Here is a 27,574-nt window from a genome sequence, read left to right as displayed (position 1 = left end):
CAGACCCCTCCCCAGACCCGCCGCACTTCACCTTCGGGCTAGCCCCTACTCTCCGAGCCCCCTCTCAGGTCCCATCAACCCCTCACAACTCGCCTTTGCCCCGCGCCTGCCGGGAGTAGGCCCCGCCACCCAGATAACGCCCCGCCCCTCATCACAGACTCCGCCCTCCGTCCAGGCCCCGCCCCCTTCCCTCAGCTGAGCCGGCCCCTGCCTTCCCCGCCCCCGCCCATCCGCAGACCCCACCTCTCTCCGCCCAGGCCACACCCCCTCATTAGGCCAGGCCCCACCCCTCGCCCAGGGCCCCGCCCCCTGCAGAGCAGGCCTGGTGGCGCCCCGCCCCCCACCCCCCGCGTCTCTGTCTCCCGGGCCGGCGCGCGCGGCTCCCGTCACTTGAACGCGCGGCGGCGGCGGCGGGAAGATGGCGGAGTCCGGTGGCGGCGGCGGCGCTGGTGGCGGCGGCTTCGGCGCGGGCCCGGGCCCCGAGCGTCCGAGCAGGTGAGACCCGTGCGCAGGGTGGGCCGGCACCTGACCCGGGGCCAAGGTGACGTGTGGGGAGTCCTGGGGGTCGTGAGGGGCTGAGGAGCCACCTGGGCTGGTTCGAGGGTCTTTACGGGGGATTGCTGGCTTTAGGGGGTCATGGAGTACTGGGGGGACCGAGGGCTGCTGAGGGGCAGCCGAAGGCGGGCTGGGGGCCCCAGGACCTCGAGGTATCTGCATGCGGCCCTAGGGGTCTGAGGGGGCATTGAGGAGCATGGAAGTCTGAAGGGAAACCCATGGACTCCTGACTGTGATGGGGCCATGGGGGAACTGGGGATCCCAAAGGGTCTGGGAGGCAGAGAGGGCCTGAGGAGGGGACTATGGGCAGTCTTGAGCTTGTTGAGGCTGTCTTGGGGACTCTTAAGGAGGGGACTGATGAGAGCTTGAGGGGCTGAGGCCCAAGGCTTCCTGGAGGGTGCTGTAGGACCCTGCCCTGAAGTGTTTAAAGGTGGTCCTGTGGGCATGCTGAGGGGTCCTGGCAGGAGTGAGGACTGTGGAAGGCTAGAGATAGGGGGCTCAAGTGAATCTGAGGGCCTGAAAGAGGCCTAAAGGGCCTAGGAAAACCTGAAAGCAGAGGCTGCCGTTGTCCCCAGGGGTCCCAGTGTGTCCTTATGGGCAGGAAAGGGTCTGGAGTTCCCAGGGGTCCTAAGGAGCTGGGGTGGGTCTTGGGGAGCCTGAGGATGATGAGAGAACCCTGAAAGTCTAAGGAGGGTCCATCCTTGGTGCTCCTGTCTCCCATCCCCATGGGGTTCAAATCCTCCCCCAGACTAAAGGACTTGAAGCAAGGTCTTGCCCACAGAAAAGGGAGGCTCCCTTTTCCTTTGTCCAAGTCCTGAGATGGGTTGCTTGAACCCCAGAATTGGTGTAAAAATTGAAGGTGTTGGTATGCATTGTTTTGGATTCTCAGAGGGGAGGAACACCTGCCTTAGGTAGCACAACCTTCCTCTTCTTACAGGGCCAGCGTGGCCCAGATCCTCCCATCCTGGCCTCCCAGGAAAGCCTGCCACCCTTGGTTGGCCAAGGAGGAAATCTGGGCTCTTCCTTGATGGTGAGCTTACGGGAGCAAATAATTCCAGTGTGATAAGTGATGTGTGCTGTGGAGGCAGTCTTCATTGTGGAGACTTGGGCTGGTGCTGACCTGAAAGACCTGATGACTCCAGGCATGAGTGGGGCTTTAGAGGCCTACAACGGGGAGTGAGGAGAGATCAGAAGATTTTAAGACATTCAGGGGGTAGAGTTGGCAGGGCTTGTTGACCAGGCATGAGGTGACACGTAAGGAACAGACAAAAGGGGACAGCTAACCCCAGGTCCCTGCCTTGGGCCCAGGAATGGGATAGTTTGGGGACAACAGCAAGGTGTAACTAATTACATACCGTATAATTCGCTCATTTTAGCTGAGCAGTTGATTGAGTTTTAATTATTTTATAGAGTTATGTACCCTTTAAAACAATCCAGTTTTTTGAGAAGGCTTCCATCACCCCAAAGAGTTCCCTCAAGCCCCTTACAGTCAACCCCCAGCCTCAAACACATCCTGATCTGCTTTTGCTCTCTAGTTTTGCCTTTTTAGAAATTGTATATGAATGGAATCCTACTATATGTGGCTTCTTATGTCTGACTTCTCTCCCTTAACTGAATGCTTTTGGAAGTTCATCTGTGTGGTCACAAGTATCAGAAGGATGTTCTTTATCATTGCTTCGGAGTATTCCATTGTATGCATAGACAGTTTGCTTACTCATTTACTGGTTAATGGACATTTGGGTTTCCGTTTTGACAATTACAAATAAAGTCCCTGTGAACATCCAGGTATGTGTTTTTGTGTGGGTATATACTTTTATTCTCTTGGGTAAATACCTAGGAGTGGACTGACTGGGTCCTATGGTAGATGTAGGTTTAACTTTTTAAGAAACTGCCAACGTGTTTTCCAGAGTGACTGTACCATTTGCATTTCTACCAGCAAATGTACAGGAGTTCCAGTTGCACCCCGTTCTTGTCTACGGTTGATGTGGCCAGTTTTTAATTTTAGCCATTTTAAGTATATACGGGTATCTTATTTTGGTTTTAATTTGTATCTCCCTAATAAGTAATAACGTTGGACACTTTTTCATGGTCTCGTTGGGTATTTATATCTTTGATAAACTGTCTTTTCAAGTCTTTTGCCCATTTTCTAATTGAGTTGTCACCTTATTGTTGACTTTTAAGAATTTTTTATGTATTTTGGCTACAAGTCCTTTATCAGATATATGATTCACACTTTTTCCCAGTCTGTGGCTCATCTATCTATCTTTCTTTCTTTCATTTTCCTAATGATATCTTTCACAGGGCAAAATTTTATCATTTTGATGAAGTCCAGTTGATCAGTGTTCTTCTCTAATGGATTACACTTTTAGTGTCATATGTAAGAAATCTTTTCTTTTTTAAAATTTTATTTTAAGCAGGCACCATGCTGGACATGGAGGCCAACACAGGGCTTGAACTCATGACCATGAGATCAAGACCTGAGCTAAGATCAAGAGTTGAATGCTTAACTGACTGAGCCACCCAGGCACCCCTCTAAGAAATCTTTTCTAAATGGAAGCACTTTTTTTTTTAAGATTTTATTTATTTATTTATTTGAGAGAAAGAGCGTGCATGCACAAGTGTGTGGGGCGGGGAGCAGAGGGAGAGGGAAAGGCAGACTCCCTGCTGAGCAGGGCTCCAGGGCTCTCTCCCAGGACCCCGGAATCATGACCTGAGCTGAAGGCAGACGCTTACTTAACTGACTGAGCCACCCAGGTGTCCTGGAGGCATTTTTTAAAAAGACATTTCCCCCACTTCCAAGATTCCCATTTGCCCCCTTCCATCCATCCTAGTGGAAAGATTACAGTTGTCTAGAGCAACTGATAGGGAAGGGGCTCTTATCCCTGTGGTGCTTGTATGGGGAGAAGGGCAAGAATCCCTAATATGGTGAGATGGAGCATGTGGGAAGAGGATCCGGTTTTGAGGGAGATTGTGGCACACAATATTTTGCCAGGGATCCCTTGAGATCTAGAGGCCCTTGTAATGTTCATTTATTCCTTCCTTCACTTATTCCAAAGAGGCCAGCGAGGCCTGGTGTATCACTTGCCCATGCCTCATTCCTTTTCATCCTTCCACACTCCCAGCTCATGTCCTCTCAGAGCCATCTGCCTGACCACCGAGCTCAGTTAGCCCCCAGAATGCTTTTTCTGGTCACCTTGGATTGTTTGGTAAAATTTTTATAGCATTAAATACTCACCCACAAAAAGTGAACAATTCTGTGACATTTAGTATATTCATAATATTGAGCAACTATCCCATCTGTCTAGTTCCAGAACATTTCCACCACTCCAAAAGAAAATTCCGTACCTATTGGCAATCACTCCCCATTCCTCCTACCCCAGCCTCCTACAACTATTCATCTCATTTCCATCTCTATATAATTTACCTGTTTCATAAATGGAATCATACAATATGTGACTTTTTGTGTCAGGCTTCTTTCACTTTGTGTAATGTTTTCAGGATTCATCCATGTTGGAATGTGTATCAGTACTTCACTCCTTTTTACAACTGTATAATATCTCACTGTGTGGACATACCATACATTTTGTTTAACCATTTGACCAACAGGTGGACATTTAGGTTGGTTCCACCTTTTAGCTAGTTGGACTGTGCTGCTGTGAGCACACATGTTCAAGTTTTTGTGGAAACACTTGTGTTCAGTTCTTGGGGTGTATACCAGGAGCGGAGTGGCTGGGTCATATGGGTGTTGTATGTCCTTGATCACACTATCTCAACCCAACACTCCTTGGTGTGTTCATTAGTGGAAATGCCTTGAGGGTGGAGAGCGTCTGCCTTATTCTGTCTTATATGCCTGGAGCAAGGGCTGCACAGAGGAAGTAAATGTTCAAGAAATATGGCTGGGGGTGGGGAGGGAGAGAGAAAGGGATGGATGAAAGGGGTGTGGAAAAGCTCTCTAGGGCTTGCAGTCTGGCGGGTAGGAAGTCCCTTCCCTGGGATTGGGTCAGTCCTTCGCCTTTTCAGGGAGACTTGTGGGGTTGCTGAGGGCTGGGGGGAGGCTGGCTGTGGGGAGCTGTGGGGTTGGTTTTCCAGTCTTCCAGGAGGCGCCTGCATCTGCCTTTTTGTCCCATGAAGGGTTTTGTCATTTGGCCAGGGATGGGGGCGGTTCCTGTCTTCCCCTTGGCCTTTCCAGCGGTCCCACAACTCAAGAAACTGTCCTCAGGAGGGACTGAGCTCCTCCACCCCCCCACCGCCCCCAGCGTTATATAACTTGTTTGTTCCAACTTCACTTTCCTGCAACCAAGGGGGAAAAAAAGAAAGAGAAGAGCTTATTCTCCTTCCTTCCCATCTCGAGGGATCAACAAAAAACTCGTTGCCTAGTAGAGATGGTCGTTAATAACCAAGCCGAACCTCGGGATGGTTGAAGCGTGGCTGTCTCAGCCGAGGGCTTGCAGAGGGGAGGTGGGGTCCTAGCTACAGGCTCACTCACACAAAAGACACTTGTTCTCTAGTGGGCCCCCTCCCAGCTCCACCTCAGGCCCTCCAAAAGGGTCCAGGCTCAGGAGGGAGGGGAGGTTTGCAGCCACTTGGGGTGTTGAGTTGGGGGAGAATGGAGGAATTCTCCTGGGAGATGCACTTTCCTAGCTAAAATTCCATCACTGTGAGGTGCCCAGCTGGCTGAGCTCTGGAGGGACCTTCTTGCCACAGAGGCTCTTCAGATGTTGGGTTGTTGGCATCCTCACTCCTCAGCCCATCTTCCCGAAGGGTGTCTGGATGGGACCCAGTCTGGCTGACTCACGCTGCTCCTGGGGGTTGAGGCGAGGGTATTGGGTGAGGGACGTGCCAGCCACAGGTGTTTTCATGGGAAGTTATGGCCCAGACACAGTGTGAGCGGGTTCGGCACAGTTCAGCAAGGCAGCTATCTGCTTCTGGCTTGGTGACCTTTGCTTGTTTAAACTTTCTTAACAAGCCCTCTCTGGCGGTGTCCTAGATTGTCACCACTCAGCCCTGAGGCCCTGGAAGAGTTTAGGCCCCCAACCCTTGTGTGAAAGACTGGGGGAACTTTTGGCCTTCTGAGAAGGTTCTTGTTCCTTTGGCTTTGTCCTCTTTTCAGCCAGGAGGGAGGGGTAGGGGTTTGACCCTTCAGAGATGGGGCCTCAGCTCCTCCTCTTGAGAATTTTGGGAGATTTGGTGGTAGCAGGTGCCTCATCAGACCCACCTGTGTCTGTGGCCCCTCGTCTGACGAGCAGGGCCGCCCCACATACTGTGCACCTTGGGCATGTCTGCAACCCTCTGCACCTTAGACTGCTCATCTGGGAAGTGGGACCACAGGGGCAAGGGGGCACTCTGGGATCCCACCCCCCCTTTTCTTTTTAAGATTTTTTTTTTTTTAAGTAATCTCTACACCCAATGTGGGGCTCGAGCTTACAAGCCCGAGATCAAGAGTCACATGCTCTACCAACTGAGACAGCCAGGCACCCCAGGGTCCATATTATAAGGGCACTGGTTCCATTCATGGCTCCACCCTCATGACCCAATCACCTCCCAAAGCACCCCCCTCGGCCATCTTAATACCATCACATTGGGGGTTCGATTTTAACATGTGATTTCTGGGGGACACAAACATGCAGTTGGCTGAGCAGTTGGGAGGATGGTGGCACCGTTACTTGGTGGTCATGAGAGGGTCAGTGGCAGGGGTAGTAGGAGAATGGCACATTCCAAATCCAAGGTGCTTCTGCAACACGGAGAGGGCAGACGCCTTCGGGCGGGCCTGGCACCTGGCAGCAGTACAGAGCGCAGCTCCGTGGGTCTCTGCAGGGCATTGGGGTGGGGGCAGCTGAGTCTGAGGCAGGCTGGGGGCAGCACTGGGCTGGAGGTGCTAGAGGGCCAGGCCAAGAAGCTCAGCTCCTCCTCAGGGAGCGAGGCGCCCCTTTCCTTACCTTCTCGCCAGCAGGGTCCTGCGAGCTCATGATGTGAAATTGCTCTGAAAACTGCTCACTTTGCCCCGAATTGTGGAGCATTTGTCTCACAGCTGGACCCCTTCCACCTGGTAGCTGTGACTCCCCTGGGGGCGGCCTTCTTGTCGTCGGCCATAGGGGTAGAAAGGTTTTATTAGCCTCCGCTGTCATAGTGCCATCTCCAGGGAGCCCATGCCGTGTGTCATCCCGCTTTTCTTAACGCCAGTTATTTTTTATTGCCGATCCGCACGGGAGAGCTTAGCGAGACCAGGTCAGAGGTTTGTGCTCGCGTCCCTCCCCAGACACTTTAAAAGTGAGGCTTTCTCTGCATTCCTGCCCTTTGGTCTTAGGTCATGTTGCAGACCTGGGGTTGAAGGCCCTGGAGAAGGATGGGAGGAGGGGACTGGGAGGAAAGGCCCAGGTAGAAACAATTCATCAACAGAGGTGACTTCTGGCATCTCTGGCTCCTTTCTCTTGTGGACAGGACTCATTTGACACCTTTCTCTTCCTCTGGTGATGGTCCCATGGTTCCTGTGTGCCTGCTGCTATGCTTGGTGCTGGGCATAGGGGCCCCCAGGATGGTCAGGCCTTGCCCACGTGGACATGCTAGCAGGGTTAGCAAGACAGTTAGCAGTCATTTTTCCATACTTGCCATAAATGATCCTGAGGCCAAGTGGGAGGTTCCTGCCTTTTCTGGAAGGTTCTGAGAGCCTCCTCATGAAGGAGGTTGAGGTGAGTCTGAAGGTTAGTATCAGCTTGGGGGAAGGGGGTCATGGGAAGTAGACTCTTTTCTGGGTATAGGCAAGTGGCATGTGTAGGTACTGAAGGAGGAGCAGCCTGGCTTTTTAGGGGTCATGAGGGCAGAGAGGAGCTGGAGGGGGTGGGAGGGAGGAGGCTGGGAGACTCGGTGGGGGGGTGCAGAGTTTGAGTGGGGGGGGCCTGGGTCAGATTTGTGTTTGGGAAGGATCCCTCTTTTGAGAGACAAAGGGGCCTAGACCTAGGTGGGAGCTGTAGAGATGGTGAGGTGGGCAGGGGTTTAGGGAAGATTCGAGATTGAACTCGTGCCATGTGCTGATCACCGGTGGAGGCCGGGCACAGGGTCACTGGCTCTCAGGTTTCATCCAGGACTGAGGAGTGAGTACTGGGGAAGGATCCATTAGGTAGGCAGGCAGGCAGGCGGGAGGTAGGAGAGGCCCCACTGGCCTGCAGCTGTGCTGCCTGTGAGCATCCAGTGGAGATGGGAGGCAGAGGTGGACTTCCAGCCTGGAGGGCTTGAGGGCTTATCTCTGCTTTGGAAAGCCCTCGTGCCTGTCCTTGCTCAAGGGCCTCAGGTCTTCCAGCGAGCAGCTCCTGGTCCCAGGAATGTGCCTTCTCCTGAGAAGAGGCTTTGGCCTAGCCTTAGCCACCCTGGGAGGTCTCCCCAGTTTCGATTCTGCCCGCCTGCTCTGAGCTTCACCTTGGGAGCACTCACCACACTACTGTCTCCTCCCATCATCTGTTGGCACACTATGTTGGTTCCACCTTTGAGCCACATCCCTGTCTGCCCCTTCTTCCCTTCTTCATCCCTGCTCTGAGCCACCATTGGCTCTTGCCCTCCCAGCTGCTGCCCCACACTCCAGCTAGTGGGTCCCTCCTGAGATAGGCATCAGACCATGTTGCTCTGCCTGCCACCTGCGGGCGGGTTCTTCACTCTCAGAACAAATTTTACTTCTCCATGTGACCCCCACCCCCACCCTCATAGTGAGGCCCTACCCACCCACTGGGCTCTCTGTGCTTCCGCAGCCCGGCTGGTCTCCCAACAGCACTCCTCTGGCACCCCTCCTGGGCCTTTGGCCTGGCTCTTCCTTGGCTAGTGTCTTGTCCCAGTGCTTTGCACAGCTCCAGTGTTGCCTCCTTGGGGCCTGGTGGCTCTGTCCACCCGCCTCGCTGCATCCTCTGCCCTGTGCTCACAGTACATTCTGTATGCTTAAAGACCCATGTCCCCTAGAATGTGTGTGCTCCCCAGAGCAGAGCTTCCCTGTGGTGGCTCTGATTTGCTCCAGCAAATACCCCACACATAGCCTGTGACAGGATTTTGAGGGGACCTGGCCTGACCTAGAGGCTTCTGGAACAGCCTTCTGCACTCTGCTGGCTGAGGATCCCCCTTTTCCTCACTGTATTTAATGGCATGGTCTGGGTAGAGAAACAGAAGCAGGCATGTTGTCAGTGAATCAGCCCATTAGAGAGAAGCCAGTGAGCAGTGCCCTTTTGCATGTGCTTCATTTAGTTAAGGAACAGGATCTCAGCCCCATGTGCTGAGCACGGGAAACGGCCAGCCACTCTCCCTGTCCAGCTGCCTGCACTGGGAAGTGGGGGCCGGGGCCGCGGGGTCCCCACTGCCGGCAGACCCGCCTTCCTCCTGTGGTAGCCGTTCCGCAGCTGTGCAGACGAGCTCTTAACACTTGTTAACCCCGAGTCTCCAGTCCCTTCCTCCTGCCTCCTCCCCTTTCCCATTTCTCTCCAGAGAGGGCTGCTCAGGATTCACGGAACTCGTCCCCCACGGCTAAGAGAGCGCTTCCTTAGCATTCCTCCTCTGCCGAGCTGGGAGCGGGTGTTGGGGCGCAGCCAGCGCGGTTTCAGACCCCTGGCCGACCGGCTGAGGGGCTGATTTCTTCGCACACACCACCTCACCGCACACTGAAAATATTGTGATTCGGGAGGAAGTAACCGGCACCTTTGGGGAATCGCAGACCTTTCCTGTGAGGGAAGCAGCTTCCGGAATTGAACAGCTCAGCCTAGAGGAAATCTTGAGGGGTGGACCTTTGGGCTTTTAAAGGCCTCGAGGGGGGTCACCCGAGATTGAGACCGAAGATGTTTTCTGACGCCACAACTGCAAAATTCCACAGGGGTCAAAGACGGATCGGGCGGATCGGGCGGGAGCGGGCTGGGCTGCATATCCGGAGAGCTCTCTCTCAATGGGATGTTAGAATTTGAAGCAGCCTGCTGAAGGAAGCAGGAGCAGAGAGACCTGATCACCAGAATCTACCGAGAGACCGGAGCTGCGAGTAGGGCAGTCCCTCAAGATGGGGTTGAGGGGTGGCACTGTGTCCTTGAGGCGGCAGGCGCGTAAAGGAGCCCCCCTGAGGACCCCCGAGGCAGCCTCCACATAGAAAACTGACAGGACTGTGTTTGAAAGTTGTAACTGTGTGCTTGCCTTGGTGAAATCTGGTGGGTCCCAGGAGAGTGTCTCTTGCTCTCTTTTCTCCCCCTCTCTGTCATGCAAGGGGGTGAGGCAGGGCAGTTGGGAGCACACAAATGTTTATGCTCCACGTGAGTGACTTACAGAAGCAAGGGGTGGTGTTTTTCTTGCTGAGGCTGATGGCATAGCACAGCCCTGCAGCTCCAGCCTTAGGCTTGCTTCCAGCATTTTAGCATTTAGAGTTGCTGAACTTTCGCGGTGGGGTACATGGGGAGCTTGCTGACCTTTCATGGGGAGCTGGCTGTCTTGTCACAGGCAGGCAGGACTCAGGCTGAGTTCGGCCACTACCCACTTGCTACAGATCACCCAGCTTGTACTTCCTCAACGCTCCCTGCCCCTCCCATCCCCCGGGGTAGAAAGCCTGTGTGCTGCGCAGGGAGAGGCGGCAGCTGGAGAAGTGGTAACTCCATGGTGGTTTTTCTGAGGCTCATCTGGAACGTGGTGGACAGGAGCCCTGGATCAGAGGCTTCTAACATTGAAGGCCGCCTTCGGTTATGAGCGCCAGAAACTCAATTCTCTGCCTTAAATTAGAAAATAAAAGTTCAGGGGCGCCTGGGTGGCTCAGTCGTTAAGCGTCTGCCTTCGGCTCAGGTCATGATCCCAGGGGCCTGGGATCGAGCCCCGCATCGGGCTCCCTGCTCAGCCAGGAGCCTGCTTCTCCCTCTTCCACTCCCCCTGCTTGTGTTCCCTCTCTAGCTGTCTCTCTCTCTGTGTCAAATAAATAAATCTTTAAAAAAAAAAAAAAGAAAAGAGAAGTTCATTGTTCACATTAAAAACAAAAAAAGGTTCAGGGAGAGTTCTAGTTTTAGGTACATTGAGATTCAGGGCTCAGATGATTCCCTTGGACTCCGTGACTCCTTCCTCTCAGCTCTGCCTTCCCTCTTGGCTGGGCAAGGTGACCTAGCCTTGCAACCCCAGGGGGAACACTAATCTCCATTCTCGTCGCTCCAGCAAAAGTCCCAGGGAAGGCTCTGATTGGATCACATGGGTCACACCCCCATCCTGTGGCCAGGGATCTGGGAAGCTCTAATTGGTCACGAGTCTCCCTTTTCAGTCCAGAGATGGGGTCTTCTGATTCCTACCACTGGGGAATAGGAGGTTCCCTGAGGAAAACAGGAGGCCCTTATCAGAAGAGGGGAGGGATGTTGGCACCCCCTAAAATGGAGGTATTCATGACAGGCCCCTTCTGATGCCTAAATTTGTGCTGCTGTTGGAAGGCTGAGCCATCTCCATATCTGCATCTGCCTGTGTCTGGCCTAGCACCACTGGTCATGAGCATGTGCCATTTGGCAGAACTGTCTATTTTGGGGCCTCAGCACCTGTCCTGCCAGGTGAGGTAGCTGGGCTGGACACTGAGATGTTGGAATTTGGCAGTGCTAGAATCTCACTAGGTTTCTGAGTGAGTGGTGCTTTGGGGCCACGTAGTCATACACCTACTTGCCTGACCTCTAGAGTGAAGGGGTTTTGCTTATTCAAGTGGCTCTGTCTCCAAGCCCAGTGCAGTGGGGGTAATGTGGGGGGATGGGCTCTGCCTGGGATCGGCCTTGTGTCAGTGGGTGGGAACAGAATAGGCACAGCCTCAGCCTGAGACTTGTCCACTCGTCTGCCCCTGCCGCCCCTCACATGGAGGCCCTGGCTGGGCTTTGAGGGGAAAGAGAGGCTGTGGAGAACCCTGGCTGGGTCATGAGGGCAAACATGGCCATAGGGGAGAGCTTCTCCTTTCAGAAGGCTCAGAGGGTAATGTGGCAGGGGTGCATGGAACAGCTGGTGGCCTTGGAAGTGTGGCATAAGGAGGAAGGTGGGGGGGCAGGAGGAGTCAGCCCTTCAACATGGGGAACAGCATGAGCAAAGTGTGGAGGCCAGACATTCTGGAAAAAATCCTGTTCAGTGTTTCCTGGATTGAGCCCAATCAAAGGACAACATACCCAGTCCCAGAACTTGGACCAGGAGGTTTCGTGGAGGGGATGAAGAGAGCAGGTATATGCAGTAGATATCTGCAGCGAGCAGAGATATGAGTCAGGCTCTAGCCAGCCAATGCTACCACCTGGTAACCATCTACCTGCCACCTCACCGATGCATCTACCCACCTATCCACCCACCTGTCCATCCATCCATCCATCCATCCATCCATCCATCCACCCACTCATCTACCCACTCAGCCATTCAGCCATCCAGTCAGTGAGCATGACTGAGCTCTGAGCACATGGTACCAGGTGCTGGAACACAGCAGGAGATAGAACCTGCCCTGCCCTCCCCTGGTGAGGCTCCTGTTTTAGCCTCGGAGAGATAGGCTGGAAACTGATGGATGGTGTACCAGATGGAGCAATGATCAGGGAAGACAAGTAGAGCTGGGCTCGGGGGGCATAGGGGCCTGGGTGAGGCTCTCCCAGTGTGACCTGGCAGAGTGGGATTACGTCCCTCAAGGTGGCTAGAGGATTGGTGGGATAGTCCACACCCTTGCCCTGCCAGCATTGAGGAGCCACAGCCTGCCCTTCCTGCTGGCCAGCTCTATGTTCAGTCATGGTTCATTGTCCTTGGAGAGTGGTCTCAGCCCAGCTTTGGTCTCCCCATCTATATCATGGAGGTGATATGGGGCCTACCCATCTGAGGCTACAGAGAGGCCGGCACCCGCCAAGGCCTTTTTTTTTTTTTTTTTTTTTTTTTAAGATTTTATTTATTTATTTGAGAGAGAGAGAATGAGAGACAGAGAGCATGAGAAGGAGGAAGGTCAGAGGGAGAAGCAGACTCCCTGCCGAGCAGGGAGCCCGATGCGGGACTCGATCCCGGGACTCCAGGATCATGACCCGAGCCGAAGGCAGTCGCCCAACCAACTGAGCCACCCAGGCGCCCCCGCCAAGGCCTTTTTTATGCTGTGTGGCCTTGGGTGGGTGCCTGAACCTCTCTGTGCTTCAGTGTCCCCGTCTGTAAGATGGTGATAATAGTGGTATCCTCCTTTCCGTATTGCCCACCGGGAGGTGAGCTGGGAGCCACGTCTGTACACACCCTGGCCCACAGCCCTGCATGGGGGGTGCTGAAAAGGGAGACTCGTGACCAATTAGAGCTTCCCAGATCCCTGGCCACAGGATGGGGGTGTGACCCATGTGATCCAATCAGAGCCTTCCCTGGGACTTTTGCTGGAGCGACGAGAATGGAGATTAGTGTTCCCCCTGGGGTTGCAAGGCTAGGTCACCTTGCCCAGCCAAGAGGGAAGGGCAGGGAGGGGCAGAGGTAGTGTGAAGACAGCTTGCTGCTGGTGAGGGAAGTAGGATCTGGGTGTCCACTTTTCTTTTCTTTTTTTTTTTTTTTATTTATTTGACAGAGAGAGAGACAGCGAGAGCAGGAACACAAGCAGGGGGAGCGGGAGAGGGAGAAGCAGGCTTCCCGCGGAGCAGGGAGCCCGATGCGGGGCTCGATCCCAGGACCCCGGGATCATGACCTGAGCCGAAGGCAGACGCTTAACGACTGAGCCACCCAGGCGCCCATGGGTGTCCACTTTTCTTTCTAGGCTTGAGAAGTGGCCAGAGTAGGGCAGGTTTGGGTTTGGAGGAGTGCTGCCACAGGGTCTTCCTGTCCATCAGCAGTGGCCAGGACCCTGTGTGTCCTAGGCTTAGTCAGAGGATGGGGTGATGGCACAGGGCCTGGGCAGGAGGTCACAGCCTAGCTCGAGGCACACTGGGCTGACAGTGGCCCATGAAGAATGAGGCTGTGGAGGGCCACGGGGGGCTGAGGCGGGAGAGTGATGGGGTTCGATGTTGTTGGCTTACCCAGGTGGGAGGGTGGGCAGTGCCTGCAGAGTTCTGGCTGTGACCCAGTGGATATTTGGGGAATGCAGGGATCCATGTGGTTTGTCCCTGTCATAGAAAAGCAGGATGACCGAGTTGGCAGGGCCTGCCTGGAGTGGAGCCGGCACCAAGTGTGGCCACCCCACGCCAGGCTCTGTGGACACGGAATCTTGGGCGGGCTTCCGGGTAGGCTCACCAGGGTCTCACTGTGAGGCTTGTGCTATGTGGAGGCAGACCCCAGCCACTGCTTCCAGCCCTGGGGAATTTACTTCTCGGGACGCCTGGGTGGCGCAGTTGGCTAAGTGTCTGACTCTTGCTCTCAGCTCAGGTCTTAATCTCAGGGTTATGAGTTCAAGCCCCGCGAAGCTTTACTTCTCTTACCATGCTGGGTCCTTGGTCCTTGGGAGGATTCAGGATGGTTCTTTCTTTCTTTCTTTTTTTTTTTTTAAAGATTTTATTTTATTTGAGAGAGAGAGAGAGAAATAGCATGAGAGAGGAGAGGGTCAGAGGGAGAAGCAGGCTCCCTGCCCAGCTGGGAGCCCAGTGTGGGACTTGATCCCAGGACTCCGGGATCACGATCTGAGCTGAAGGCAGTCGCTTAACCAACTGAGCCACCAGGGGCCCCAGGATGGTTCTTTCAAGGTGGATGTGGGTTCCAGAACCTCTGCCTGCCTGCCTCGATGACCTTTCCACCCTCAGGCTCCCTGGCTGTCACGTGGGGGCTCTCAGGAGTTGCCAGCCCCAGGTGCCTGCAGGTAGCACTGTTACTTCCTGTTGGGAACTACCTGACATACCCTCTCTTCTGTCACCCTGTCACTGCCTGGTGAGCCCAGACAGGCAGGAGCCAAGGACATACATGTAGGGAGATAGCTATGATGGTGATGGCATGAAGAAGGTGAAGTGAGCAAGTGTGGCCTGGGGCTCCTTTGCAGGACTCTGGGAGGGCATCTCTGTAGGCAACATGTTTCCAGGATGGACTCAGAGTGGGCTCTGGCCATTCCCACGCCTCCGGCGCTTGGAGGCAGGTTGGGTGGGAGGGAGCGGAGGAGACTCTGCCCCTGTCCATCGGCCTGGTGCACTTGCCCTCCTGGCACAGATCCACTCATGGGGTGCGCAGATAGGCCTTGGCTCTGGGCATCCTGTCTTAAATTATCGAAGAAGACGTGGGAAAAAAACAGCATGATGACCAGGAATGAGAAGTAAACAACCACTGATGGCATAGAGAGGGCCCAGGCTCGGTGGGGAGACATGGGATCTAGGGGCCCTGGCTGGATTTCTTCTCTCCCTTTCTAGGTCTTTGTCTCCTTCCCTCTGGGTGTCTGTCCTCCCCTGTCTGGGTTTCTGTCCCTCACTCTCTGAGTCTTTGTTCCCTCCTAGATGTCTGTTAATGCTTTGGTGTCCTGGCCTGCTGGGACACTGCAGTGAGGACCTTCATCTGCTCCTGAGCTCCACGCTTGTCGACCCAGAAGCCCCGGTCTTTTGTCTGCTCCCTTGGGAGCCCAGGGATCAAGCCCTTATCAGGAGGGATAGCCCCAGGAATGGGCTGTTGCCGCCTGAGGGGTGAGGAGGGCGGGGCGGCCTCTGGCGAGCAGTCCCCAGAGAAAGCACACTGACGTGAGCATGGGGGCTGCTGGCCAGCGTGAGCACTTGAGGGCCCGTGCAAGGTGCCAGAACATGGTGACTCTATCCTTTGGGCTGGGAGCACAGTACCCGGAGCTGTGAAATATTGTGGTAACCATGGCAACAGTAGCTGGGGGGTGTCTGCCTTTGTGGGGCATATGGGACTCTGGCTCAGATGCACTTTTCCCCACGGAGCTGCGTGCCTAGGAGCCAGCGCTTTGGCCTTGGCAGTCAGCAGGTTGTGGTAGAGCAAGAAGTAGAAGCCAGTGCTGGAGCTGCTTGCAACTGTAGGGGCTGTGCTGGGCCTCAGTTTCCCTGTCTTGGAGGGGGATTCATGCGGTTGCATGTGAAGAACCACGCCTGGCATGTGCTCAGTCAGTGGGCCTGCCTTGTTAAGAGTCAGAGGTGGATAGGAGGGAGAAGGCAGAGAAATTTCCAGTGTGGCTGGAGGACAGGGGGTAGGGGGAGGGTGTTGTGTGAAATAGGGCAGAGAGGTGGACCAGCTGGCTGCCAGAGCTTCTCCAGCCCCCACCCCGCCTCCGGGTTCTGTCTCCCTCTCTGGGTCTCTATCCCCCTTTTTCTGGGTCTCTGTCTACCCCCCCTTTCCCGGTCTCCCTCCCCACTTCTTTCTGGGTCTCTGTCCCCTCTCTCCAGTGAAGTGCGGCATCTTCTCTGCTGATGCACCCGGGACCCTCGGGTGGAGTGGCCTGGAGCTCCCTGGTACGACATCGGCCGGGGTGTGAGCCAACCAGCTGTGCTGCGCTGCTGTGCTCCATCGAGCCACATGGACAATAAAACCAAAATTGGCTTTGAAAGTGGAAGTGCTCTCTGATTTGAGGGGAAGTGAGGGAATTTGCATGTCAGAACAGTATGTTAAAGGGGCAATACCGTCAGACTCTGTTCTGGCCCGAGCTTTGGGCTCCATGTGGGGGTGGGAAAGGATTTTACAAAACCCCAAAGAAATGTTTCCATGAAATTCTTTCTTGTTCTTGCCTTTCCCTTTTTTTTTTTTTTTTTCAACATTCCAGTGAAAAGAACTGTTCCGGGGCTTCAGATCTCTCCTGTAGGGTTGGGAAACCAACCATGGAGACCAGGGCCAGCAGCCAGATGAGGGCAGGAGTGGGGGAGCACCCACCCCACCAGGTGTCGCTTCCAGGGCAGCCCCCACCTCCACTGTGGGTCCCTGTCACTGGGGCACGGGGACCGCAGTTGGTGTGGTCCTGCACTTCTGTGGCTTTCCCCACTTGGCCATCTTATCTTGGGCTGGGTCCCCCTAAAACAGACCCTCAAACAAAGATTCCAGCCCATGGTGTATCTGGGGGTGACCCCATGAAGGACTGGTGTCAGAGGGGGAAGGAACCCACACAGGGGGTGCCAGCCAGGAGCTGGAGACAACGTGGGCAAAGGGCTTGGCCAGCTGAGGACCCCCAGGGGATTGTGGACGCCTTGCCACAGGTGGTCCACCTGGGGGGGTCTTTACCCTACCCAGTCCCACTTTATGTTAGCCTTGGTGTAGGGGAAACTCTAAGGGACACAGTGGCTGTGTCCCCATGTCCAGCACAGGCCTGGGCCTGGCCAGGGGTGCCTAATGACAGTAGTAGGGGATGCAGTATGGGAGTAGGGGGTCAGGACAGCCTTGAGCCCAGGCCAGACCTGAGGGGGCACGCGTAGCCCCTCCGAGGCCAGATCCAGGCCAAGGGTGCAGCTGGGGCGGCAATAAGCGGCCTCCAGAGACGTCCTGACCCGGCTGCTGACGCATTGGCTCCGATGACTCAGTGCGGGTGACCGTGGCTCGGGTGGCCGTCTGGAGACTCGGACAGGCTCAGGGCTGCCGCCGCCGCCTTCCTGGGGGCCCGTGGCCCCGCCGTGCCGGCCGCCCCCTGTCTGGGCTGGCCTGAGTAATGGGTCCTTCCCTTAGTCATCGGTCCCGGGCCTCAGCCCTCCCTCCTCCTCCTGCCCACCTCCGCCCAGCCAAGCCTGTCTGTCCTGGGGACTCCAGCCCCTGCCAGCTTCCTCCCTCCTTCCCTGAGCTCCTCAGAGGCTGTGAGGTGTGTGTGGGGGGTGTTGATGGGGGCTTCAGGGACAGCTGTACCATCTGTGAGATGAGAGGGGAAAATCAGCCTCATAGGTACCATGAGCCTTGCCAGGGGCGTGAGGAGAAGGGCCTGGGGGAGGATGAGGTGTGTACAGAAAGGAGCCGTTTCCTCCCCACTCAGTGCATCTCAGGCCTCATACCCTGTGAGCAGCTGTGCTGTGGTCGGGGGCTCTGGGCGAGGGGTGTCCTAACTCCTACAGAGGAGCATTTTCATGCCTCTGTGCTCAGCTGAAGGCCAGCCCTTTGTCAGAAGGTACAATAATTCTTTATACCCCTTTGGAAGGTGTTTAGCTGGTTTCTCATCTTTGGCCCCCAGAAATGGGATTTGGTGAATATCCTCCTGCGTCCATCATCTTGTACATGTAAGTATATCTCAGATAAATCCCAGAAGCAGACTTGCTGGATCAAGGATGTGAGACTTAAGAATTTTGCTAGGTCTGTTGAACTGCCTTCCTGGGGATTGTTCCACTTCACACTCCCACTGGGAACCGATGTGAGTGTCTACTCCCAGACAGCCAATGCTTCTGCTCACACGAGGGGTAAAGCCAGTCCCTTGCTGAGTGCACTTCTCTTATTGTGAGCCCTACTGACTCTTAGGTCTCTCCAGCCAGGTGTGTTTCCTTTCCTATGAATGATCAGCCCACATCCTTTGTGCATCTTTCTGTGAGATTGCTGGTTTTATATTGATTTTTTGGTGCTCTTTATATATGGAGGACCATAGTAGACATATGTCCAGGGACCAGCCAGCACCAGAATGAAGTTTCCCCTAGTGTAAAATCTTCTTCTGGTGGAGGCATGCATGTGCATGCCAATCCCTGGAGCTTAGAGGAAGCACATGAAGTCCTTTGGCCCTGCCTCATAATCAGTCAGAAACTTGTAAGAAAAAAATGAAGCCAGCTGAAAGCAAAATGGCAAAGTCCAGGGTGTAGGAGGTGGCACACATGTACAAAATCTATGAGGCAAGTTGTCCATAGAGAGGCACCTGCCATGTGCCAGTGCTCTGTGAGTGGTTCCAAGCTTGAAGTTTCTAAGCACTTGGCCCCATTCAGGGGCATGAGGGTGGCTTGTATGGGTGGTGGCGGGATGTGGCCCCTCTCTGGGCCGTGCCACCTCCTCAGCCCAAAGGGAAGCTGAGGGAAGTAGCTGCGGCCCCTCATTTACTAGGAGGTGATGGGGACGAGGGAGAAACTCATGGCAGCCCTATGACATCCATGCTTCTGCCTGCCTCTTTTGACAGCCAAGAAAGTGAAGACCCAGAGGACAAGAGTATGTGCTGAAGTAACAGAGCTGATGGATGGCAGAGCAGGGGTCGGAATCCTGCCCTCTACCTCTCATACCAGTAACTGGGTAGAGCCTGGTGGGGCAAGGGCCCTGGTGTGGCCCTGGCAGGCTTCCTGGAGGAGCATGTCTCTCTCACTCACTGAGCTGTATCTTCCGACCTTTGGGTCCTGGACCAACCTTGAGACACTCTGCTTAGGGCCAGGCTCTGGATGTGTGTGACTCTAAGGGATCCTGATGATGAAGGTGGCATGTTGATGGTGTCTGTGTGTCACTTCTTACACCCTACAGCTTCATCAGTGTGGAGTGGGGTCTGTGGGGAGTGGCACTTCTGTCCCCAGGGCTGCCCATACCTGCCGAGTTTGAGTCTGAGTCTCGTTGAGGTCCCTGGTTATTCACCGCATGGTGAAGTTTGAGATGTGCCTCTTCTCCACTCCCTGGCCCTGGGAGGGAGGCCCTGAGGGGTCACACCAGCTGTCCCTGGCCTCTAGGCCTCTGTGCTCCACAGAGAAGTCGAATGCTGGCCCCAGGCAGGAGGGGCCTGTGGTGTGGGGGAAGGTGGTTCCCTGTGCTGTCTTGGTGCAGGTTGGGCCCCAGGTGGGGCTGCAGGGAGAGGGTGGGCTTCTCAGGGCAGGCCTTTTGTGGAAGCCAGGCCTTTGGGACCAACACCCAGGATGCAGCCAAGCCCTCTGCTCCAAGGGAGAGGGTGGGGTCACTGTCTAACTGTGGGGGTGGCAGGGCTGGGAACACCCCAACTTTCTGGTCTCTGCATATTTCTGCTCCAGGATCCTTTCCCCTCCCCAGCTGTGGGACACTCAGCACTGCAATGTGAAGCCGCTTCTGGATTATTTGGCCACTCTGGGCCTCCATTCCCCAGACTGTGCACCCAGTGAAGGCAGGGCCTCTCCATCTCTTTCGCTCTTGTGTCCCCACCCATGGGAAAGGAGCAGGAGGCTGACAATGCCAGTGAGGCAAGAGGAGGGCAGGGGGAGGGGGCTCAGACCTGAGCACCTCCAGGGTTCTTGGAGGCTCATGTAGCATGTGGCCTTATCTTGGGCAGACTGGAGGCCTGTTGGGGGTGTTGGTGGGAGGACACAGTGGGAGCCCGTCTGGAGATGTCCTGGTGGGGGCTGTACACTGGAGGGCAGCCCTGACCAGAGGATGGGCACACTTTGAAGCCCGAGGGTCCATGCCAGTGACATTCTCTTTGTGATCCGCAGAACTTGAGTGCATTGTGGGAAACTGGAAGAGCAGAGACTTGAACTCCCAGCAGTGGCCTGGTCAGGCATGACGGGCTGGATGTAACAGTGGGAGGGGAACGGGAGCATGTGAGGTGGGCATCCCCTCCACCTGGCAGGGATAGGCGACCAGACCAAGCTAGAGACTTGGAGTCTTTCTGGGTCTCTGTGGCCTTCAGGGGGGCTGCATGCCAAATCTCCTGGGCAAACCCAGGCTCTGGTCACTGACACCACTGGCGTCCCAGCATTACCAGCCCAGGGGAGCACAGTGCTGAGTTCTGAAGCATGCGCTGCAGCCTCCCAGGGGTGGGAGGTCTGCCAAGTGCAGACCATGTCTCCCCTGCCATGTCCCGTGTCCCCCATGCCATGTCCCATGTCCCATTCCCCCCTCCCACACCAGGTCCCAGACCCTTGGGACCCTGAGTACCTTGCAGGCCTGTGGTCAGCACCCCAGAGCCCTACAGCTCCTCTGCCCCTTGGTTGGTTTGCCCCCCTTTCCTGAGGCTCTCGTGGAGGGGCCACTGAGGCCGGTGGCCTGTGCAGGTCAGGGACCTCCAGTTGGCAGCAGCTGCATTGATTGAGCACCGACAGTATGCCCTGTGCTTGGCATCAGCTCTTTTGTCCCCAGTATTGTTTTGGGAGCTGCTGGACAGTGAGGGCTGAGGAGCCTTCTTTCTCCTGCTTTCTTGGAAAGACCAGTGCCCACATTCCTGACCCTCATTTGTGGGCAGGCATCAGTCCCAGGAATGGGAAAGCAAGTTCCAGAGAGCTGGAGGCCGTGGGGAGAGAGCAGAGGACTTGGCCTTGGCCTGGGGTGGGTGAGGCATGGCTGGGAGAGTCCTGGTGGGGGTTCTTGACCCCACAGTGGCCTGACCCTAGAAGTGATGGCATTGTTCCCTCCCGTTGTGTTCAGGGGGTGAAGTGATGTATTAGGGCCTCCTACACCATTCATTCTTTAATATAGTCAACAAGTTTTCCAAGATGAAACAGCAGAGGGGACAGTGGTGCTGGAGGGGAGGGGATGTGGGGGTGAGCAGGACAAGGGGGAATGGACCACAGAAATCCTCATACACTGTGAGGGTGCTGGTGGTCATGGCGGGGTTTTATGCAGGGCCTGAGAAAGCTCAGATATCCTTTTGTTTAATCTTACTTATTTCTTTTAATTTGATGTGAAATTCACATAACATAAAATCTACCATTTTAAAGTGAACAATTCAGTAGCATTTAGTGCATTTACAGTGTTGTGCACACATCAAGTTCCAGAACATTTCCCTCACCCCCAAATGAGACCCTGTGCCCCATTAGCTGTCACTCCCCACCCTCTTTCCACAGCCTGGCAACCACGAATCTGCTTTCTGTCTCTATGGATTTGCTTGTTCGGGACATTTCATATAAAAGGAATCATATAATTTATGACCTCGTGTGACTGGCTTCTTTTACTCAGTGTGGTATTTTTGAGGTTCATTCACGTTGTAGCATGAATCAGCTTCATTCCTTTTTATGACTGAGTACTATTCCATTGTGTGGATGACCACATTGTGTTTATCCATTTACCCTTTGGTGGACATTTGGGTTGTTTTCACCTCTTCTCTTTTTTTAAAACTTCATTGTTTGTTCTAAGACGACCTTTGCCTCCAGAACATTTATTTTGAGGTGCAGCAATCTCTGTTTAACTTGTCTCCATCCCCCCATTGAACTACCCCCATAGGCAAACCCATCCTCTTAGGGTAGATATTCTTGGTTTTGTGGCTTCCCCACAGTTTGCTGTGCCCCACCCCCTGCCTGCTTCATTGGCCATGACAGACAGGGAGATCCCACCCACTCTGTCACATCCTGGGCCTGGGTTCAAATCCCGATATGTTGTCTTACAGCTCTGGGACTATGGACAAGCTACTTACTGTGTCCCTATCCCTGGAAAGTAGGACCAATGGGCCTTTCCCCTCCACTGGGCAGTCACCAAGTAGAGCCCAGAGCCAAAGTCTTTGGAAAATGACTTTGTGGTCATGTGGCTGCCCTCCCCTGGGGTGTTGAGCACAAGGAGCTCACTGGGCAGGTGTCAGAGTAGCTGGGCCTCCAAGAAGGTTGGCCTCTCCTGGCCTGTGACACCCCCGGCCCTGGAAGAGCTGCCCTGGAAGCCGTAGTTTCCTCCCTGTTGCCCGCACTGGGGCTCCATGCCAGCACCTTCATCCCACTCCCACCCTCTGCAGGGGACAGAAGAGGGCTTTGCCCTCTGGGGCGGCTTGCTAGGGTATGGGGGACGGTGATGTGACGCGGAGAGTTGGTCTGTCCACACTGTGGAATATTACTCAGCCACAAAAAGAAGTGAAGCATTGATTCATACTACAACATGGATGAACCTCACAAACATGTGGAGCGAGAGAAGCCCGACACAAAAGGCCTCACAGTGCGTGATTCCATTTACACGAAGTGTCTAGAAGAAGCAAATCCAGAGACGGAAGACAGATTGGTGGTTGCCAGGGGCTGGAGGACGGGGGGTGAAGAGGGACTGCTGATGGGGGTGGGGTCTTATTTTGGGTGGGGGATGAAGATGTTCTGGAACTAGCTAGAGGTGATGGTTGCACAACGTTGTGTATGTACTAAATGTCACCGAATTGTTCACTTTAAAATGGTGAATTCGATGTTATGTGAATCTTAGCTCAATTAAAAACCAAAATGGGCATTAGAGCCTCCTCAGGTCCTAGGAGAAACCCTGCCCCTTTCACAGGTGGCAAATGGAAGCCGGAGAGGCGGTGTCCTTTGCCAAGGCCAGTTGCCAGGCAAGTGGCCGATGCGATGGGGACCCAGATTTTGTTTCTGCTTCTCCAGAGCTGGTTCTGGCGATTTTGCCTGCACCGGCGGCAGCTTCAGAGCCCAGGTGAGCCAGCCCAGTGTCCCTGGGCAGAGACTAGACAGACCTGAGGCCTCTGAGCTCAGCCCCCACTTCTGCTCTCCTGCAGCATGGCTGACAAAAATGGAGCTCTCAAGTGCACCTTCTCGGCGCCCGGCCATAGCACCAGCCTCCTGCAGGGTCTTGCTGCCCTCCGTGCCCAGGGCCAGCTGCTGGACGTTGTACTCACCATCAACAGAGAGACCTTCCATGCACACAAGGTGGTCCTGGCCGCCTGCAGCGACTACTTCAGGTGAGCACAGGTCTCGGGGGATAGGCCGAAGAGTGCCCACCCAACTAAGAGGGAGTGATCTCAGCGCCAGCCAGCCAGCCAGCCAGCCAGGATGGCTCTGAGGGAAAGTGGCTGGTACTGGCCACACATACAGTAAACCTGGAGCTTTTTCTAGGTTTGTAACTTTCTCAAACTTTTGGGGGATATGGTGCAGGCAAGCAGAACGTGCCTGGGGGATAGCATGGCCCATGGGCACCCAATTAGTAGCTTCTGCCCTGGGGGAGTGGCAGGGCTTGGCCTTGTTTTCATTCTGTCTTTATTTGACACCTGTGTGTACCAGGCCCTGTGCTTGGCCTCGGGGATCCAGCAGAGACAGGACAGACACAAGTCTCTGCCCCCATAGGTTCCTGTACTCAGGCTAGGGAATAGGAGGGATGCCCAGATGGGTGTCCCCATGCGTGCCAGGCTGTGTCATAGTCCCCTCATGACAGGTGAGGCCTTTCTGGGTGTACTGGTCAGTCTGCTGCGAGAGCCCTTTCCTAAAATCCCCTTCCCTGTGCAGGGTTGTGTGTGGGGGGTGAGGGCCCCTTGGAGCAGGGCTAGGGCCGTTCTCACCAGCTGGGGGCTGTCACGGGCTGAGGACAGTCTCCCTCATTTCCTCAGTGACCAGCTGGCCAGTTCCTCCGGCCAGGCTGTGACCCTGCCAGAGAGAGCTGGGGTGCTGTCCTGGGGGTGGTTGCTCTGGCCCCGCTTTGCCAGTGGTGGCAGGAGTGCCCCTGCAGACTGTCTCGCACAGCCTCAGCTTAGGTGTGTTCCGAGGGCTGCACGGTCCTCGAGGCTAGGGTGGCAAGGCTGGGATGGCTTGCCTGGTGCGCCCCCCAGCTGCCCGCCCCCCAGGCTCAACAAGGCTGTTCTGGGGAGCCGGAGCAGCCAAGCCATCTGGGGCGCCGTTTCTATTTTTATTCTGGATTTGGGGACGGGTGGGCCGGCCCAGCCAGAAATGCCCTTTAAAGGCTCCTCTGCGCTGGCACTGCAGCCGGCGAGGCCTTAAAAGGCAAAGCTCCCTCCCGTCGCCGTGGCTGCCTCTGCCTTCGATGGGCTGATGGGACTCATGGGGACAAGAAGGGGCAGGGTCCGGGGGGCTGCCCGAGCCCTGCTCCTAGAAGGCTCCATGGTGCTGCTGCTCAGAGTGTTGGGCACTTGTTAGTTGGTGACCCCACAGCAGCACCAAGCTCAGCTGTCCCCACTGTGGGACCCGAGCCCAGGCCACACTGGGTGTGTGACTGGGGGACAGGCATCTCTTGGATGAATGGATGAGGGAAGTTCCTTCTCCTTGGTCAGCCGTCACAATGTGTGCTTGCCTCGTGAGAGGAACCTCTTTTATGAACTCCCAGAGGGTGCTGGGGTTCTTGCCCCTCTTCCTGATGGGGGCTCCCCAAGGGCCATGGGGTGCTGTGACCCAGGTCCTGTTTTTCTTACTGGTGCTCACATTAGTGCCACTTTCCAGAGCAGGACAGAAAGGCTGACAGCTAGTGTTACTCGCTGGGGGTGGGGGGTGTCTCACAGTGGACTAGGCCTCCTGTGGGCCATTCTTGGAGGGCTTTCCTGACTGTCTGGAGATGACAGTGACTTAGGCAGGGCCTCCTAGTGGGTGCTCTGACCTGGGGACCCTCACCCCCTCCCCATCCGTGTGTGGTAGGACTGAGACTCGGGCTCGGGAAGGTGGAGCCACCTGCCCACGTGTGCCTGCTGGTGAGGGGCTTGGCTCTGAGAACCATGGTACATGGTGTTCTTGGGGTCCCCACCTTGTCTGCTGAGCCTGCCGTGTGTGTGGTCTTACAGGGCTGGGTGCCAAAGTGGGGCTGGCGCCTGTCTCATGGCCAAAGTCAACGTTTGGCCTCTTCCTGCCCACCTGTATCTGCCCTGCCATGAGTGGTCCCCTGGCCCCTCCCTCTGAGCCAGGGGGAGTCCCAGCACTCCACACCTCTGGGTAGGGTGGACGTGGCCCCATGCGGAGGGGCAGAGTGGGGAGCTGATGTTTGTAGGAAGACACAAGGCTTGGGTGGATTAAAAATCTTTTATTTTTTTAACATGTCTTTAATGAGCATCTGACCTCTTTCCCCTGGTTGGCTGTGCCTTGCTCATGGTGTCCAGGGGCCAGGCTATTCCTGGGTGGCCATGAGGCCCCTTGGCTGCCCCGAGCCCACATGCTGTGTTTCTGAACTTCAGGGCCATGTTCACGGGTGGCATGAGGGAGGCGAGCCAGGACATCATCGAGCTGAAGGGCGTGTCCGCCCGCGGCCTGCGGCACATCATCGACTTTGCCTACAGTGCCGAGGTGACGCTGGACCTGGACTGCGTGCAGGACGTGCTGGGTGCGGCCGTGTTCCTGCAGATGCTTCCCGTGGTGGAGCTGTGCGAGGAGTTTCTTAAGGCCGCCATGAGTGTAGAGACCTGTCTGAACATCGGCCACATGGCCACCACCTTCAGCCTGGCCTCACTCAAGGAGTCCGTGGATGCCTTCACCTTCCAGCACTTCCTGCAGATCGCGGAGGAGGAGGACTTCCTGCACCTCCCGCTGGAGCGCCTGGTCTTCTTCCTGCAGAGCAATCGGCTGCAGAGCTGCGCCGAGATTGACCTGTTCCGCGCGGCGGTCCGCTGGCTGCAGCACGACCCGGCCCGGCGGCCGCGTGCCAGCCACGTGCTCTGCCACATCCGCTTCCCGCTCATGCGGTCGTCAGACCTGGTGGACAGCGTGCAGACGCTGGACATCATGCTGGAGGATGTGCTGTGTCGGCAGTACCTGCTGGAGGCCTTCAACTACCAGGTGCTCCCCTTCCGGCAGCACGAGATGCAGTCCCCGCGCACGGTCGTGCGCTCTGACGTGCCCTCCCTGGTCGCCTTCGGTGGCACGCCCTATACCGACAGCGACCGCTCTGTCAGCAGTAAGGTGTACCAGCTGCCCGAGCCCGGCGCCCGCCACTTCCGGGAGCTCACCGAGATGGAGGTGGGCTGCAGCCACACGTGCGTGGCCGTCCTGGACAACTTCGTGTACGTGGCCGGGGGCCAGCACCTGCAGTACCGCAGCGGCGAGGGCGCCGTGGACGCCTGCTACCGCTACGACCCCCACCTGAACCGCTGGCTGCGCCTGCAGGCCATGCAGGAGAGCCGCATCCAGTTCCAGCTGAACGTGCTGTGCGGCATGGTGTACGCCACGGGCGGCCGCAACCGGGCCGGCAGCCTGGCCTCGGTCGAGCGGTACTGCCCGCGGCGCAACGAGTGGGGCTACGCCTGCTCTCTGAAGCGCCGCACCTGGGGCCACGCGGGCGCCTCGGTGGGGGGCCGCCTCTACATCTCCGGCGGCTACGGCATCTCCGTGGAGGACAAGAAGGCGCTGCACTGCTACGACCCTGCCGCCGACCAGTGGGAGTTCAAGGCACCCATGAGCGAGCCCCGCGTGCTTCACGCCATGGTGGGGGCCGGCGGCCGCATCTATGCCCTCGGTGGCCGCATGGACCACGTGGACCGCTGCTTTGACGTGCTGGCGGTGGAGTACTACGTGCCCGAGACGGACCAGTGGACCAGCGTGAGCCCCATGAGGGCCGGCCAGTCGGAGGCTGGCTGCTGCCTGCTGGATAGGAAGATCTATATCGTGGGGGGCTACAACTGGCGCCTCAACAATGTGACGGGCATCGTGCAGGTGTACAACACGGAGACGGACGAGTGGGAGCGCGACCTGCACTTCCCAGAGTCCTTCGCGGGCATCGCCTGTGCCCCTGTCCTGCTGCCCCAGTCAGGGACCAGGAGGTAGCCCCTTGGACCCCTGGGATCCCTGGGACCCGGCCCAGCCTCAGGCTGTCTCTGTGAGGGGCGTGGTGAGCGCACACTGGGGCCGAGAACCACAGAACCACCCCGGGCTCATGGGCTGACGTCTCGGCGCCTGTTGTGTTGATGAGGTCCCCTTCTGGGGTCCCTCCTTCCTTCCCAGAGTAGGTCCTGGCTTCGTGCGCACCGAGGGAGCCTGCCACCGATGAGGCTGCCGTGGCGGCAGAGTCACTCCCAAGGAGGTTTCCTCTCCTGCCCCACATCCCTGCTCACGGAGGGAATCAGGGTCTCCTTTGAGGTGTGGTTGTGTGGCTTTGTCCCACTTCTCTCCTCCCCTAGCTTGGCGGCCTCAGACATTCCGATGCGAGCTCGTTAACGTCGATCCCCAAATCCATGTTTTGTGCCCTGCCCCCCTCCCAAGTTTCTTGCACCATCTATTTTTTAAAATAAACACCACCCCCAAACTCTGTAACATATAGACCTCCAGGAGCTGGTGAGGTGGCAGGGAAGCACCCAGCTCAGGGTTGACCTCAAGGGTGGGCATATTTCTGCCTCCAATAAGCCCAGGCTGCTGGGGTGGGAGGGTGGCCTTGGAGGAGAGTCTCATACTTGCCTCCATGCCGGTCTTTGGTCCCAGTACCTTCGGTGTGTGCGGTTGTCCACTTTCAGAAGGAAAAAACACAGCCAGCTCTCAGAGACTGTCCTCATAGTCAGCCAGCCTTCCATTTGGCGCTGGGCGTCTCGTGGGGCCTTGATGAGGAGCGGGCCGAGATGCCCCCGTTCCTGTCCTCACCCCCTGGTTCAAGGGTGACACCTGCTTTAGAACTCACAGTGTGTCTGCATTCCTACGAGTCTCATGATTTTTATCTC

The 27,574-nt window shown here is 56.1% G+C and overlaps 1 protein-coding gene across 1 annotated transcript; it reads left to right on the top strand.

Moving 5' to 3' along the window:
* The first annotated feature begins 418 nt into the window (after positions 1-418).
* KLHL26 (kelch like family member 26) lies at positions 419-27,045 on the top strand. The gene is made up of 3 exons (XM_021683106.1): positions 419-495; positions 22,718-22,900; positions 25,109-27,045. The coding sequence occupies exons 1-3, from the start codon at positions 419-421 to the stop codon at positions 26,688-26,690; spliced, it is 1,842 nt and encodes a 613-aa protein (XP_021538781.1). The 3' UTR covers positions 26,691-27,045.
* The last annotated feature ends 529 nt before the right edge of the window (positions 27,046-27,574 follow it).

This window comes from Neomonachus schauinslandi, chromosome 1 (genome assembly GCF_002201575.2).
Source record: "Neomonachus schauinslandi chromosome 1, ASM220157v2, whole genome shotgun sequence".
NCBI lineage: Eukaryota > Metazoa > Chordata > Mammalia > Carnivora > Phocidae > Neomonachus > Neomonachus schauinslandi.
Note: the sequence above shows the minus strand (reverse complement) of the source record. Positions and strands in the feature narration are given on the sequence as shown.